The 15,968-nt window shown below is 41.0% G+C and overlaps 1 protein-coding gene across 4 annotated transcripts in view; it reads right to left on the minus strand.

Annotated features, from left to right (window-relative positions):
• Window positions 1-1,490: 1,490 nt before the first annotated feature.
• Window positions 1,491-15,968, minus strand: part of KBTBD12 (kelch repeat and BTB domain containing 12) — a 40,054-nt gene continuing 25,576 nt past the window's right edge. For all 4 annotated transcript variants that reach the window (XM_058845462.1, XM_058845461.1, XM_058845463.1 and 1 more), the window contains one exon: window positions 1,491-4,111. In XM_058845462.1, the coding sequence (XP_058701445.1) occupies window positions 3,942-4,111 (170 nt within the window). In that variant the 3' untranslated portion in view covers window positions 1,491-3,941. The remainder of the gene's footprint in view (window positions 4,112-15,968) is intronic.

The raw sequence follows: 15,968 nt of genomic DNA on the forward strand, positions 1-15,968 counted from the left end.
TTGATGCTTCCTCAGCCTCTTACCTGGAGTATATTTGGGAGTGCTGGTAGAAGAGCTGACAGCTCTGTGTGCACCATAGCAATTTTCTTTTGGCAAATCAGAGCTTTCTGAGTGGCAGCGTGCATCTGCTGGAGCACAATACAGACACTGCCCCATAAATTTCCATATTGCAGGCATGCAAAATGCATGTGTGTGTTTTTCTGTTGTGGGCAGGGACTGAGACACGGGCAACCAACCCCAGCAGTGCTGTGTGAAGATGAGTTGTCAGGTGCATGAAAACAGACATGAGAAATCTGCAGGGATCTTTATGACATCAGTTATCTATGGACAATTTCAAAATAAAACATAAGCTGGAGTTAAAAATTGAGAGTTTCAATTAGCTTTTTGTAGCATTTAATTTTTTTTTTTTTGCTTTATGTCTTGTGTGCCACGTGACCATTCCAGCATTTTTCTTCATGTGTGGGAACTAGTGAAGTATGACAGCATACAGCTGGGTCTGTATGCTTCATAAGAGGAGAAAGGGCTTGGCTACAGAGAGTGAATCCCTGGCACATGCTATTAAAGTCTCTCTGGTGCAGAAAACCCAGATGTTGTCGTCTCTCCATCTCCCCTGACTGTGACCGTGAAGCACTTCAGCACTTCAAGTGCAACTCTGGTTTATCCTTTTGCTTCATAAACCCCCCACTCATTTAAGCAGTTGGTAGCTTCCAGCACAGCTTGCATTTTAGAGTTATGGATGATGTAAACTCAGCCTTGATGAAGCACTAAGCTAACTGCTGCTCAGATGGAAAGGAGCTGCACTAAAATATTATTTCAGTGAAACCCACACTCAGTGGAGGATGGAGAATGCATACTCTGTAATCTATTTTTTTTTAATCGGGTTTTGTCTTAGCAGAAATTTAGGCTCTTAAGGACTGTCACAGCAATGTGAGATTACCCGTGGACGTAGCAGACCTGCAGATTCTTATACTCTCAGAGGGATGTTGGCTGAGATCTATAGCTCTCAATAAGCATGCTTTCCACTTCTGCCTACTTTCAAGTACTGGTTTGTCACTGTAGTCATCCCAAGGGCAGCCCAGGAACTGCATAGGGCCCACATAAAATTAAGAAGTTAGTGCCCCCATCCTAGGTATTTAATCGAGAAAAAAAGCATAACCCTGCTTGATAAGTAGTGCTAGATATTCTGACTTGGGCAGAAACAGAGACAGACACATGAGGGTCCCCACTGGCAGTCAGACCCTGTGGGCAGCAGGAAAGGTGATGCTCAGTGCATGTGAAGGAAGGTCACTTGGCTGTGCTGCATGAAAAAATCCCTGTTAACTGCCCAGTGCAGTTCAAGCTTGCTGACTGAAGGCCAATGTATAAAATATGTCGTTAGTCTCCTCAGTTATCAAGACAGCCCTTCTCAGAGTATATATTTTCCTTCCATCCAGCTCATTAAATATCAGTCTTAAAAGCAAAACAAATGAAGTGAGAAAACAAAAGCCAGCTCACTACTGAAATAAAAGTTTAATTGAAGAGTGCCAGCTGAGTTTCACATACATGGTCAAATATTAGTAATGAAAGGTTGCAATTATTTCCCTTCTTCTCTTTAAATATTCCAAATAGATGTCTTTTGGAGAGTCAAATCCAGTAGATTACCCCAGGCTTTAAAGCACAAGAACTGTAAGGAATAGACCACAGAGCAAAAACCAAAGATCAAAAAACATTCCTTTAAAACAACCCTTCTTTAAAAAAATAAAAGTGCAAAATCAATAGGTACAGTTGCAGAACCTGGGTTCCACAAGGAAGCCCTTAATGGATGCTCAAGAGCATTGCTTCCAGCTGCCTTAAGAGCCTTGTAGAGAAATGAGAACAAAATTACCTTTATTTCACAGTAACAGCAAAAGTCAAAGAGTTTCTAAAATTGGATGGTTATTTATTGGAAGAACTTTCTACTGAGTTTGTTTAAAAACTTATTAAATCAGAGTTTGTCTCCTTGATCTTACACCTTCAACTGCACTTGATGACCAGAGGGGTTGCAATTTTAGGAGCTGGTCACTGATTTTTACTGCTGAAGTTCACGGTTGTCACAACTCCGTTCTTGGCAGATAACAGCCTACCTATGAGCAATGGAAAGAAAAAAAGGATGGCAGAATAATACAAAAATTATGCAAACACAAGAGTAAATGTTTAGGCTGTGATACACATTCTGCTTGGGAAATGTAAAGGAAGACAAAGAATTAGCTGTAAGGCTCATGGATTCATTCCTTTTCTATGTGTTTTCCTGAATTTCTTCCCCCCCAAATCCCTTCTTGTCTGAGCATTCCTCAGTGTCCTACTAGAGTTACCAGAAAAACTTACTGATCTTCCTTCTAACAGTTTTTACATGACAGCTTGATATTCCCACTGGATATTTATAGAATAATTAATGAAAAACAAAAGTCAGAATTGGAAAAGGGCTTTTGGATCATCCTCTCCATCTCTCTCTGCCATAAGCACTGCAGTCAAAAAAGCAACATAAAAAGCTGACATTTTTGCAGTCTAAAACAGGCTTGAAAGAGAAAATTGTGATGCTCTAAAATACAAATTCTGGAAGTAACTATGGATAAACTACCTTCATTTCTTTGCCTTTGTTTTTTATTCCACTTTTGTTGCTGCTTTTGTAGTTATCAAGGCCACTTCTTGCTGACAATAATTATTCTCATACAATATCATAGTTTAGTCTGATGTTTGTCCCTGACATTCAGTCTGTATTGCAGCATGCTGTCATTTACAACTGAGGCCCAAGAGCACCATGAGATTTCCAGTTCTCTTGTCTGTAATGCCCAGGCAGGGACAGATACATTGCAAGGGAGGCACCAGAGAACTGATGAACAGTTATTGGTAATTCAAATGGCATAGCAGAACTAGCAACAATTTTCTCTCTAACCTACTGTCTTCAAGCCCTACAAAGGCTAACACTGCCTTCAGAAGCACTGTTTGAATTGTTCCTCTTCCCTGTGATTATAGCCAATTCTGTTGGTAGAAAATTAGCCTTATGATACTCCATTACAGCTATTCCCATTATATAAACATTTATTGTTTAGCACATTTCTCCTTTCCTGTAGCTGCAATGCTGATGTGCAGATAATACTCGTCTCATTTATTACTTTTTAGTTTGCATCCCTTTATTCATCTCTCAAGGAAAGTTTCCTGAGCTCTAAGATCCTGGTCACACCAGACTTCGTAATAAATAGGATTTATATGAAAATTTAAGATTCTTCTTGTCTTTGGTAGAGACTGTCTACCAGCCCGACTGACAGACTCGTTTGTGACTTGCTGCCAAAGGATTTGTTTTCTACTAGCACGGGTTCAGGTCTATTAGCAAAGACAGGATGTCTTGACTGTTATGTCTGTGCTTTGGATAATGTTTGCAGGAGCTGGTGTTCTTGGCTAATGGACCTTGGCTAATGGGATTTTGTTTCAAACAAAGGCTTTTCTATGTTTTACCTTTGCATCAGTCAATTACAGTCTGGCACTTGTTTTTCATCAGCTGACTTAATCTATCTCTTAGCTTCCTGCATGGCTTAGTAGATCCAAGTGGGATGAGCAGCAAAGCAGGAATTTCCCTGGCTAGAGCTTTCTGTCATACACCTGCGGTGAGCTGAGCCCTGGGCTGTCATTGTGCCTGTGAGGCAAAAGGTCCCAGCAGCCCAGGCTTCACCCAGCACTGGGGCGTTCACAACCAGATTGAAGAGCCACACACAAAGGCTGGACAACCTTGGCTTTCATCCACAGAAGTCCAGAGCACCAGCACTGTCAAATTAAGCATCATCAGATAAGCACAGCTCAAAGGCAATTATGTCCTTAAGCACATGTTGCCCTTTCCTCTTTGTGGGACTCAGCTGTGATCCAGAGCCAATGCAGCATTTGTTTCCCCAGATTCTCCAGTCTCTGCAGAATCTGGAGGCACTGAACTTCTATTGGCTCACTAAGTCTGGAGGAGGAGGGATAAGATCCCGTGGGTTCAGCCGAGCAACGAGGCAAACATCGTAACTGTCGTGCATGAGGACATCGGTGGCCACCACGTTCCACTGGTTCTCCCACGTATCCAGCTCAAGGATCTCTTTGGTGATAACTTCATGACGAGCTGAAAAACAAAGGCAACAGCAGCAGGCATCAGGGGGCAAGTCAAAAAGGATCAGAGAGATTTGGGCAGTTGTTACTATGAACCTTCTGAAATGGGAAATTAAAAGGTAATTTCTGTGATACTAACACTGTGCAAAGAGCGCGTGAGTTGTCAACATACAGAAAATTAAATAGTGCAGATGGAAATCTTCACAGTGCATTCAATTCTCACACTCTGGGCGCCAGGTGCAGCTGCAAAGACAAAAGCATCAAGTGCTCCATCTTTTACAAGTATGCAGGTGGCATTTTATCCTGCAGTCAATTGTCAGATGTTCATCTTTTAGAGACTGAGTATTGCCTCTTGCTCACAAGTGTGCCTGCATGCAGTGAGGTCTTTTCTTTGCCCCGACCAAGATGCAATTCTCAGCCTGCAGGAAGCACTCCAATACTATGGCTTTTCTTGGGTGCACAATCTGGACATCCTGTGATTTAGGGAGAAATAAAGACAGAAAAAAAAAACAAACACCAAGGGTCTAGATGCACTTTAGGTGTTCCAAAATGCTGAGGAATTTGTCATGGACAGGCAGGTTAGAAGAATGCCATTAAATCACAGCCAATCTCCAGACAAGAAGCTTTTTACAAAGACACAAAAATGAAAGAATCACCACAAAGCAGAGAACCAGCAGTGCTATATTGAAATTCTTACAGGACCAGAGACCCTTTCTTTGCTAACAACAGTCCTCAGCTCTGCAACAATTGTTACTCAAAGCCAATGTTTCCTAAAAATAAAACCATCTTTCATTTCTGCTCACTTTTTCTTTTAATCTTAAAGTTGCTTTCTCACAGCAAGTGACCTTAGCCTAAACTTTCCTTACTTTGAGCTGAAGACATGCATGTGCTTTGCCATCAGATGAGCCTGGGAAGGGATGTATTAAAAGCCAGGTCTCAGACTTCCAAGGACACTTCACTGGTAATGGGATAAGAACCATGATAGCAAGAAACATTGTATACTCAATGCTGTTTTATTGAGTCTTAAGAGACAGGTGACAGGATAAAATTTACAGGCTCCTGAGTGAGATTTCCATTCAGTTATCCCTTATGGGAAGTTATTTTATACAAACAAACCTGCAGCAACAGCCCTGCCTCGCATTTATCAATTGCACCTCATGGTTTAGGCACTGCTCTTGTGTGAAACTGATGCTAAGGGATTGAAGAAGGGAAAAAGAATGAAAGCAGAGGAGTTTTCATCCAGAGACACAGGTTGTTTCTCAAGTTAGAAACAGACTATATATTTCTCCAGGGGACAGCAACCCTGGGGGTTTAGTACCCCCAAGACAATGCTGTTATGGTTTAGGTTCCATGCAAATAACAATGTTATAATAATGTAGTGTGGTGGGGTTTAAAATACCCCTAAGGCTCCTCTGCAAGGAGGAGCTTTGGGATGTGGGGAGGTCAGCTGGAACCAAGACTTCTCCTCCCAGGAGCTGGCTTCCTTGCTGAGTAGATACAGGACAGCTCTATTTTCTGCAGGTCCTGAACATGCACAAGTTTTGTGGACATTTCTGCATATTTTTGTTATGCTTATCTAAGGAAATCTCCTACTAGTCATTCACCATTGCCCTCTTTCATCTGGATAAAGGAGGGCAGCACAGCATTTCTACCCCTGCTTCAACAACCTGTTCTCATTTCTTCCCCCACTGTTTCACAATTTATTGTGGTATGATTTTTGTTGGTCCACAGCCAGACTCCTGGGGCTCTCATAGATCTCCACAAAGATCTATGAGATCTATCTCCACAAGCTTACTCTCTGTGAGCTTTGAGTAAGATTTCAGGATATAATCTCATCTGAATAGTCTTTGTTCCATTCCTTTCTGTGAAACAAGTTGTGATGGTTTGTTTTTTGAACCTGGAGCTTTATAGGAGAATAATAATACATTGGGAGGCTGCACCCATTCAAGATAGAAGACAGCAAACTGCTAAAAAAAGCCATTTACAAGTGAAGAGAGAAGACATGACTGAAAAAGAGCAAACAAATAGCACGTGCCAGTGCCAGCAAACTCCTGTATGACCCTGCAAGAGTGAAGAGGTTTTTCCTGAGGCAAATACAGAAACACAAACAGACCAAAGCTGTGACGTAGGAGGCTCCTGTCTCTGTGGTTTTTTTTATTAGATAGTCTCTTTCATGCAATAAATTTTTGTGCCTGGATTTTCTTTGGCATGGATGATGACAAAAATGAGACAATCAGAGGAAAAATAATCAAATGCTGGAACCAAGACAGTCCATGAGTGATTGCAACACTTCAGAAAAAAAAAAATTCATAATTAAAACATCAAAGGCAGATTCAGCAACCCTTCCTTACAAGCCTTGCTGTGTTTTTTCCTGACCCTGGCTGACTCTCAACCTTTATGTCCCTTGTTTCCTTTTTCTGTGGGATATTCTAACTGTTTTTGTTCCACTCTAGAAATTCTGTTTTCCAGCACATGGAGTGTTAGTTAACTCTTAACCCTTGGGAGGTAAAAAGAGTATTTTTTTTTAAACAAGGGAAGCAGTAATTCTCCAGCCTTATCTTGTTCAAAGGAAATTAAACAGCACCCTTTAGATGAGAAAGTTCATGTGAGGCAAAGCACTACTTAAAATAGTCACACTTCAGAAAGAAAAATTACACCTTTTCTATTTAAAAGAGAAATGAGTTGAAGAATTTCAGTTCTCAAGCCTTATTTTTTAAATTTATTTTTTCCCTTAGTTTTTCTTGGTAAGAACAACAGAAAAGGTGGTGCTTTTCAAAGAGAGTAACACCTTTGATTCCAGGCTGTAATGCTGGATTTGGGCTTTAATCCAAATAAACAGTTTGAAGGTACAAATAATTCCTGATTCTTCATCATTGATTTGACTTATTTAATTGCAATTTTTAAAAGGCAATATCTTAGCAGCCAATATTGCTCACAGGAGAATCATGTGACACATACAAAAAGAAATTGGCTGTATTACAGAGATTACCTTCTTAAAAAGCCACCCCACACACCTCTCTGTGCTCATAGCATTATTCTGTCTCACCAGACAACCACCTTATAGGAAATTAAATATTCCTTATAGGAATGAAGGGGTTTCATTCATTTTATTTCTACCAAATGAGGCAGTGTTTTTCTGCACATTCTTGTTTAACCATGAGAAGTTTTAAGAAATTTTCTTAGACTCTGTTCTTCTGCACAGGATTTAAACCACTTTATATTAGAATTATTCCAACTGTACAAACCTAACCCTGATGCAGATCCTTTTCTAGCAGTAAAACTGTGCTTTATTCATACTCAGGAAAGAAAGACTCTAAACCAGCAAATGGTTCATTAATCCCAGCATAATTTAACCCCCACCAGAAACTGTGATATGTTAAAAACAGTCAGAAATCTTTTGGAACATTTTTGCCTTCTTGATGTACAAGTGCAGACTGAAAGTTAACAATGAGCCTACAAATCCATTTCTTCCCAGTGACAAGACTTAAATTACACCTGAAAATGTTTAATTTTTAAGTGTTAAAATTGTATTTTATATATGCAAATATAGTAATCAAAGCAAAATTAGTCTAATCTTTAACTTTTATATTCTGGTCTGCAAAAACAAAACACTTTCCCAAAATTTTTCATATTTTTTTCTTTGAATGTGCAGAAAGAAGAAAAAGATTAGTTTTCAGTAAGTGATTGCCTACACTCCATATACACAATCATGTTTTTTCTTGAAAAGGTTTATGATTCACTCCCCAAATATGACCAGACTTCATTTTATGCCATAAGTTTTCTCATGCCATTTGAATCAGGATTGAACATAAAACAGGATGAACGATTCTTGGAAAGACCCACAGAGTGACTGCAGGCAACATAAATATTTGATGTGCTTTTTCATCTGTTTTGTTGGGGGTTTATTTGTTTGGTTTGTTGTTGTTTTTTTTTAAACCACATTCCAATTCTGATTTGGAGGCTAGAAAGGAAGGAACCACTTTCCATATGACAATAGTATTCATTACCATTTTTGGTCTCTTTTTTTGACCTTTCTTTCTCTTTTGCATTTGTAACTGAAAATTCAGGTACAATTATTTGGTTTTGAGTTGGGAGGGCTAAAGGGAGGCAGATGTAGGAGAATTAAGCAATATGCTTAGGAGGTAGAAAATCTGTATTTCATCCAGGACTACTAACCATTAAGCTATTATGTTTGTAAGCCAAGATAAATAAATTCACTCTGCTGTAGTCTGCTCATTGTCTAGAGGACTGAACTAAAAAATTAAAAAAAAAAAAAAAAAATCATTCTGAATTTCCATTCCCTTGAGTTAAATCTGTGGCAAGTTTGCTGAAATATGGTTGAAATTTCATTGTTTCTTCCAGAAGCCCATTGACATCAGCTGGGAGGTTGAGAGCAGGTGCCAAGTCACAAGTCATGATGCCTCTGCACCAGTGCAAGGCTGAGCTATCCAGAGCATTTTGGGACAAGTTCACCTGCCTTTTAGCAGTGACACCTTGTGTGCTGGGGAAAGCCTCAGTGTCACATCTGTCCTTGAGCTCTGTGTCCTGGGACATCTTCACACAGGCCACTTGTTTGAGCTCCTCCTGATGCTGGTTCTCAGGTTGATACAACATTTTTTCCTTTCCAGTTTGAAGGTTCCCAATATGCTCTGTATTCTTCTGCCGTATATCTATATAAATAAAAGAAAAGGACACCAAACCTGCAGCAGTTGAACTGCTGTCTTTTCTGCTCTTGTGATGGAAAAAAAACACCTGAATATCACAGGGTGCTTGCCAATTCAACAGTCCTTGAAATATTTACTCAGGTGTTTCTTTCACTTGTCCACCCAGTTCTTGACAGCAAACAGCCGCCCAGAGCTGCCTTGAAGCATTTCAGCCTCCACTGCTGTTTTTTACCTGTTTTGTCATGCCATTATCTGTACCAGAGAATGATTTCAAACATATGGGACTAGCCTCTGCTACTTATCTTCCTCGCCACTAATAGCTGCTTCCATAATTACATGAGGCAGAGTTAGGTGACCTGGGAATTCATATTTGTGTTGCAATGGGATAGAAGTGCATTTAGATCATTACTACCAGATGTCCTGGCTTCTCATTTGCAGTAGGAAAAATAATAAGTTCATCAAGTCTGTGGCCTTCAATCCCATTTGTGTGTGTGAGCTGCTCCCTAACTCCACCAGCCTCGCTGGGGAGACACAGCCAGCCCCCTTGTGAGATCAAGGACATCCATCATCTGTGCCTGTGGGCAGAAGCAGGCAGAGAATACACAGGAGAGGCGACTTGGCTTGGCTGTTTAACATGCTGGCCAGCCTTCATGATGTGAAGTACCAAGGCAGTGTATCCCACCAGACACACCCAAAGCTGGGAAGAAGGCTGGGGCTTGAATTTACCACTGTGACAGCTTATTGCTTTCCCAGCACCTGCATGGAGTAAGGTAAGATATTCATTCTCATAGACAGATCCTCTTTCCTCCTGGATCTGCTGTGCAGTTCTTCAGGACCATAGTTTCATGATTGACCCATTCACTCACAAATCAATGGGTAATAAAATAAAATAAAAAAATATCTATAAAGAATGGGCTGGTCTACAGAAGGGAGCTTCTAATTCAGTTGCTTCAACTGTTATCCTTGGGATTAACCCAGCTGCTTAAGCTTTTAAAATCTTTCAGATTTTGCCTGCTCTTCATGGCCAAGGTGTCTTTCAGGCACAATCTTACAAGTAGGTGATAGCAGGATCAAAGGATCACAGGTTACAGAGGCAGCGAGTCAATGCAATATGAACTCATATAGGTAAAAACAGCAAATCAGAGTAAAAACTATTTGGCTCAGCCCATCCTGAAAGACTAAATGCCTTACAATAGGTTCATATATAATTTATAGAAGATATGAAACATGTTTAGACTGTGTGCACAGCAGGCAGTTTTGAGCACAAAGAAGATGTCATACATGGCTACAAGCCATGTTTCTAAACAACCTATTGACCTCTTCAGCTATTAATTAAAATGCATTAAAATATCTATTAATCATTCATTAACCCTTTATAAACAATAAATGAGCCTCAGTAAGAGGCAGGACTGAATAGCTAATATCACTCTTCTGGAGAGTGAGAAGGTCAAATTTAGATGTGAAATGAGCAGGTGCTGCTGCCCAGCAATTCCCCTGACCTGATTTGGCCTCATTTATGGCAGCACATTTCCAGCTAATGAGCAGGGTAGATGAGCAGCCCTCCCTGGGCAGGCAGCATTTGCAGAGGTCTCTCCCAGTGCCAGCAGCTCATGCTGGTGCTGGGGGAGAATTTGGTGAAAGGTCAAGCTGCATTCTTTGGGGTGGCTTTGGGCTGCAGAGCCCTGTGCTGAGCAAAATACAAGGGCCCTGAATCCCTTCCATTGGTGGGAATATTTATTCTAATGGCAACAACTGTGGGCAGGAGAACTTTAATTATTCATCTGTGCACACTAAATTTTAACAGAGGGAAACAAACAGTGCTGCAGATAAGCAGCCCGGGGTTTGAACTTCTGCTTTATTTAGCTGGGAACATGGGAAGGTGCTGGAGAACCAGGTTTTGTTCCAATCTCTCAACCCCCAAGCTTCACAAGTGCAGTATTTAATGTGCCAGACTCCTTAATATGTCTATATTTAATCCCAGTAATGTTCCATAACCACTATAATAAAAAACAAGCACTAGAATGATTCTCCATCTAAATCACATAATGGAGGAGACTAAAGGGAACAACTTTTATGGGAGATTAGTCAAAGTAAATAACTATTAAGCTAGTCCACTGTTTGAAGTGGGCAGTGTGGAGATAGAAATTCATTAGCTCAGCTGTAATACAGTAATTACGACACAGTTCTGCACTACTGCAAGCAGAGCTGCTTCTATTCCAATGCATGGATTGCAGATTATGTAAATGAGGAAGAATAGGCTAGAAAATTAATCCATGGTACATCTTGGGGTTTTTTTTGGTTTATTTTAAGAATCAAAATTAATACAGGTAATAGGACTCTCTATCACTAACACCTATCCTGGGTAACAGTTGCAAGCACAAAATAATTTAGATTCTTGCATGTCTGTTTCATAGATATTTCTTCCCTTTTCTCTTCCTCTGGCTGTAGCACTATTCAAGTGAAAAGTTAATTTCTACTTGATATCAGTAAGTAAATAACAAAACTGTATTAAGCAGCCCTGGTCCCACATGAGACTAAACACATTACAGAAATTTTCAACATATATGGTAGGGAAGCAGTACATTCACCTTCTCTGCTCTAAGCTGCATAGGAGGGAGATGGCAAAACTGCCAGCTCAGAGACAGACAGTTCTAAAACAAGCCCCATTACCTGATGAAATTATAAGACCTTTTAGGGGATACGCGCTGCTAAGAGCAGATCTATTAAACATTTCATAATTCGCATTGAGGTGGCTGTACTTGTACTTTGCACATCAGCTGATGTCACATGGGTGACAGTATCACAGTAAAGGTGGCATTTTAATTAACTTCATAGAATCACTTAGGCTGGAAAATCCCTCTAAGATCACCAAGTCCAATCGTTAGCCCAGCACTACCAAGCCACCGCTAACTCCTGTCCCTCAGTGCCACAACTACACGGCTTTTAAACACCTCCAGGGATGGTGAATCCACCACTGCACTGGGCAGCCCATTCGGTGCTTGAAGGTGCTTTTAGTGAAGAAATTTTCCTTAATATCCAATCTAAACCTCCCTGGCATAACTTGGGGCTGTTTCCTCATCTTGTCACTTGTTACAGCTGGGAGAAGAGCCAACCCCACCTGGCTACAATCTCCTTTCAGGTGTTGAAGAGCCATAAGGTCCCCCCTGAGCCTCCTTTTCTCCAGGCTAAACACTCCCAGCTACTGCCAAGGAGACTTGTGCTCCAGCCCCTTCCCCAGCTCCACTGCCCTTCTCTGGGCACACTCCAGCACCTCAATGTCTTTTGTGTACTGAGGGGCCCAAATCTGAACCCAGGATTTGAGCTGTGGCCCCAACAGTGCCCAGTGCAGGGGGACAATCACTGCCCTGGTCCTGCTGGCCACACATTACTGATACAGCCAGGATGCTTTGAGTTAAAAAAAAAAAAATAAAAAAAATCAACTCTTCATTTCAGTTTCCTTCTTTCAAATCTAAGAAACAGCCAGCTGGACTAACATCTATAGCCTGAAACTAAAGCCACACTTCCCAGCCACCAGATACAGACTACAAGTGACAGTGACAGCAGATGACATGGTTCCAGCAAGTAGGCACACACCCTTTCATTACTTTTACCAGAAAAAACATTTATAATGCTCAGAAGCAGACAAAAAGAAAGGGAACCTGATCTGGCAGGCATTTTACAAGGGTGCAATCCTGCATACCTGAAGAGCTTCTCCCCCCTCCATCAGGGAGCCACGCTAATGAGGCTGCTTCTGCTGGGCACAGGCTGATGTCTGTAGCTGTCAGCCTGTGCAGGTTGACAGGTTTTTGTTCAATGAAGAGAAAATAAAACATGTCAACAAGAATACTGTACAGTCAGGCTGTAAAGGCTGGTTTAAAATCCACGCTTACAGCAGGAAATGCGGCAGTATTTTAGCAGAAAGCTGTCTGGCTGTTGCACACTGAGCCCTGCTGAGTATTCATACTAGGGGTAATGTTTGCCCTCTGCGCTGAACTATAAACTAATGGAAAAAAATTAAAAAGTGTCTGATTATCTTGATGGATGCTACAACAGTGCTAGAAAATGACAACACTCACGACACAAGGCTTCATGAACTGGCTGGAGCTGAGGCAAACATGTTAACAGCTCCTGTTTACCACAGTAGTTTTAGTGGAAAAAGAGCTAATTTGTATAAACTGCTGGATAACAGATGAATAAACTGTTTGTATAAACTACTGGCCATCAGATGTTTCCTCCTTGCTAAGGATTTAAAAGAAGTGGGTTTTTTATTATTTCTGACTGTAAAAACATACAACATTCTTTATCTAGTGATAACAATACAGAGGTCTGTCAGGTGTCAACAAACTATAGACACCAAGTTCCTGATGTGTTTGGTCTAGGTAAGCAAAGCTAGAGTCCCTCACATCCTGATTTAAATATGAAGCTTTAGGAGAAGGAGAGCTCCTCAGGATTCTGAATTTCTTTCTGCTCCTTCAGAGCAGACATAAAGCACCAAGGATCTGAATCTCCCTCTGAAGTGTCTGTGGTTCTCCATCTGCTGCAGGGAGCCTGGGGTTACCAAGGCCTTAGGTGTAGGCACTGCAGACAAGTGTCTAAGCTTCAGCTGAATTAATCCCCTTTCCTCTTCCATGGCCAGCTTTGAACAAGCTTCTAACCTGAACCTCTAACAGCAGGGGAAGCCTTACAGGCTTTACCAACTTATCTCAACATTGAAAAATATTCCTTGCAGTTCAGAGGAAGCTTGAACACACTCATCTTTTAGAAGGACTCCTATTGCTACTGTCAGCTGGCCAGGCTGACTTTCCTCTCAAGTAGCTGCAGTTTTTCTTCCTTTTCTCTTGGGGATGGTGTTAGGGCTGCACCATTTGTCCTCCCTTCAGGCAGACAAGCACTTGTGACAGGAAATACATATGGAATGGGAATCCTGCCATTGCAAAACTTCAATTGCCATGTGGGACTCAGAAAATACAGTAGCTGAGCAGTACTCATCCTTTCTTGCGTATTTCAGACCCTTTAAGCAGTTAACAGCTGCTTTTCAGCTTTGGCTACAGCATCTCTGGGCTCCAATGATCCACTTAGGTCTATACACATCCAGGAAGGCATACAGAGCATGATACATATCAGTAAAAAATGAACATGCAACATCTTTACTAGGTCAACTTCCTGCTGAATCAAGAGTGGGTTTAAGCAAAAGCAAAGGCAAGCAAAGACTGAAGAGATTGGCACAGATCCATACTATACAAGGGGTTAGTTTCAGCTCCATAGGCTAAGACTTTCATTGCAGCAGTGATCTTGGCTTCTTCTTTTTTTTCCCTCTGCTGTGCTTATTCTTGAATGATCACAGCAGCCCTTTGGCGTTCAGTAGGCAGAAAACCCAAAGACTACAGCTGTGCTTCCAGCTTGTTCCAAGAACTCTACTTGGATGACACTAAATTACAATGTTTTGTAAAATTGGAATATCCTCTTTTGGTCGCATCCCTCACAAAAAGCAAAGTGACATGCCAAGAAGCCCAAAGACCAAAACCAAACAAACACATTCTAAAATAATACTATCTTCTATTAAAGCAGCAGCAGCACATGCTGTTCTGTACCTTGAAGCTGCTGAGCAGCTGCAATTGTGAAAGTGCAGAGTCAAGTCACCCTCTCCAAGGATGTCCCATGTGACAGTAATAAACCTCTCACTGCACCCTTCATCCTCAGAGAGTACATCAGGCAAGAGCCCTTTCCAGCATGCAGAGAACATGTGGCCAGGGAAGAGAGGCCAGCCAGGTGACATCTTCATGTTCAGCTTATGGCCTCTGCCCACCCTTGTCCTGATGGTAGCTAGAAGCCATTACTGTGACCATTTAGAAAGCCCTTTTCCTATAGTAACTTGAAAGTCACATTAAGATGCCTGTCTTTAAGGCACAGGTTCCTCTCAACTCCTAAATTATATGGTTGTGCTTGATTTGACAGTGAGACTCTTATTTTGCCTGCCTTGTTAATAGACACCATAGCAATGTCTAACAACACAAGTATACACTACTTTTTACTGGTGTACAGAATGCACATGTAGGGGGTCAGAATTCAGGTTGCACAGATAACTGAAAAACCGGCATTTTCTAACTTTGACTTCTTGTTTCCAATCTAAATAACACTGTTAGTGCAGAGGAGTTCTATGCATAATGATAGATTGCAATAGTAGAGGGAGGAATCAGGATCCCATTGAGCTAGCATTATACAAATATACAAAAGATGGCCTTCTTGAAATCCACAGGAAGACTTTCAGCCTCTCCCAGAACAACCACTCTTTATACATGACTCAGTGACAGAATGTGGTGTTATTGTACAGAAAGCGTTTTTATGGCTCTGAAGTTACCCTAGTCAGAAAATCTCATATTAATCTGTTAGTCATCTGGAACAAAATTGCTTCATTTTTCAGTGCTAATGATCACAGAGTCATCAGATTGTTTAGGGTGGAAAAGACCTTTATGATCATCCAGTCCAACCATTAACCCAGCACTGCCAAGCCCACCACTAAACCATGTACCCAAGTTCCTCATCTACACATCTTTTATATCCCTCCAGGGATGGTGACTCAGCCATTTCCCATGATTAGCCTTTTGAAATTTTTACCCACTAACTTTAGGCTCTTTCATAGTGCTGCTGAGAAAAAGACAACTAGAATGGCACAAGTTTTGCTGTGGAAACATGGTGAGTTGTTATAAGCATAATTTCTCTGATGTCACAGAACTTCCGTCAGAAATGACATGAGAACCTGCCTGGTAGAGAGCTGCCAAACAATTCTTTTCAGGAAGCAGCTTCCTCAAACAGTAGCAAATGAAAGCAGAAGGCAGGTTGTGAACTAGCTAATGAAAATCATCATTCTGAAATAACAGCAGCTTTAAGTTTAGAGGTTGTTATACAAATAAAAGTGTAATGAGAGGGATGGATCTCCCAGTGATACCATGTGACCATTCCTGGTCAACAGTGAGGCTGACATGATATTTATTAGCAGTGGATAACTGCTATTGCTATCTCTGCTATTGCTTTCTCCTAGAAAGGAAATTGGGGTGGGAGCTGTATGTAGCAGAGTCATGTAAGTGCGCTCATTTTGCAATTCTTTGCATCTATAATGGAAAAAAAATAAATATAGGTTATATGCACTGGAGATCTAGATAAAGCTAAGCAAACTTGGAAGGAAGAAGACTTAAAAGAAGAAAGGTG

The sequence above is a fragment of the Poecile atricapillus genome, chromosome 9 (assembly GCF_030490865.1).
Source record: "Poecile atricapillus isolate bPoeAtr1 chromosome 9, bPoeAtr1.hap1, whole genome shotgun sequence".
Lineage (NCBI taxonomy): Eukaryota > Metazoa > Chordata > Aves > Passeriformes > Paridae > Poecile > Poecile atricapillus.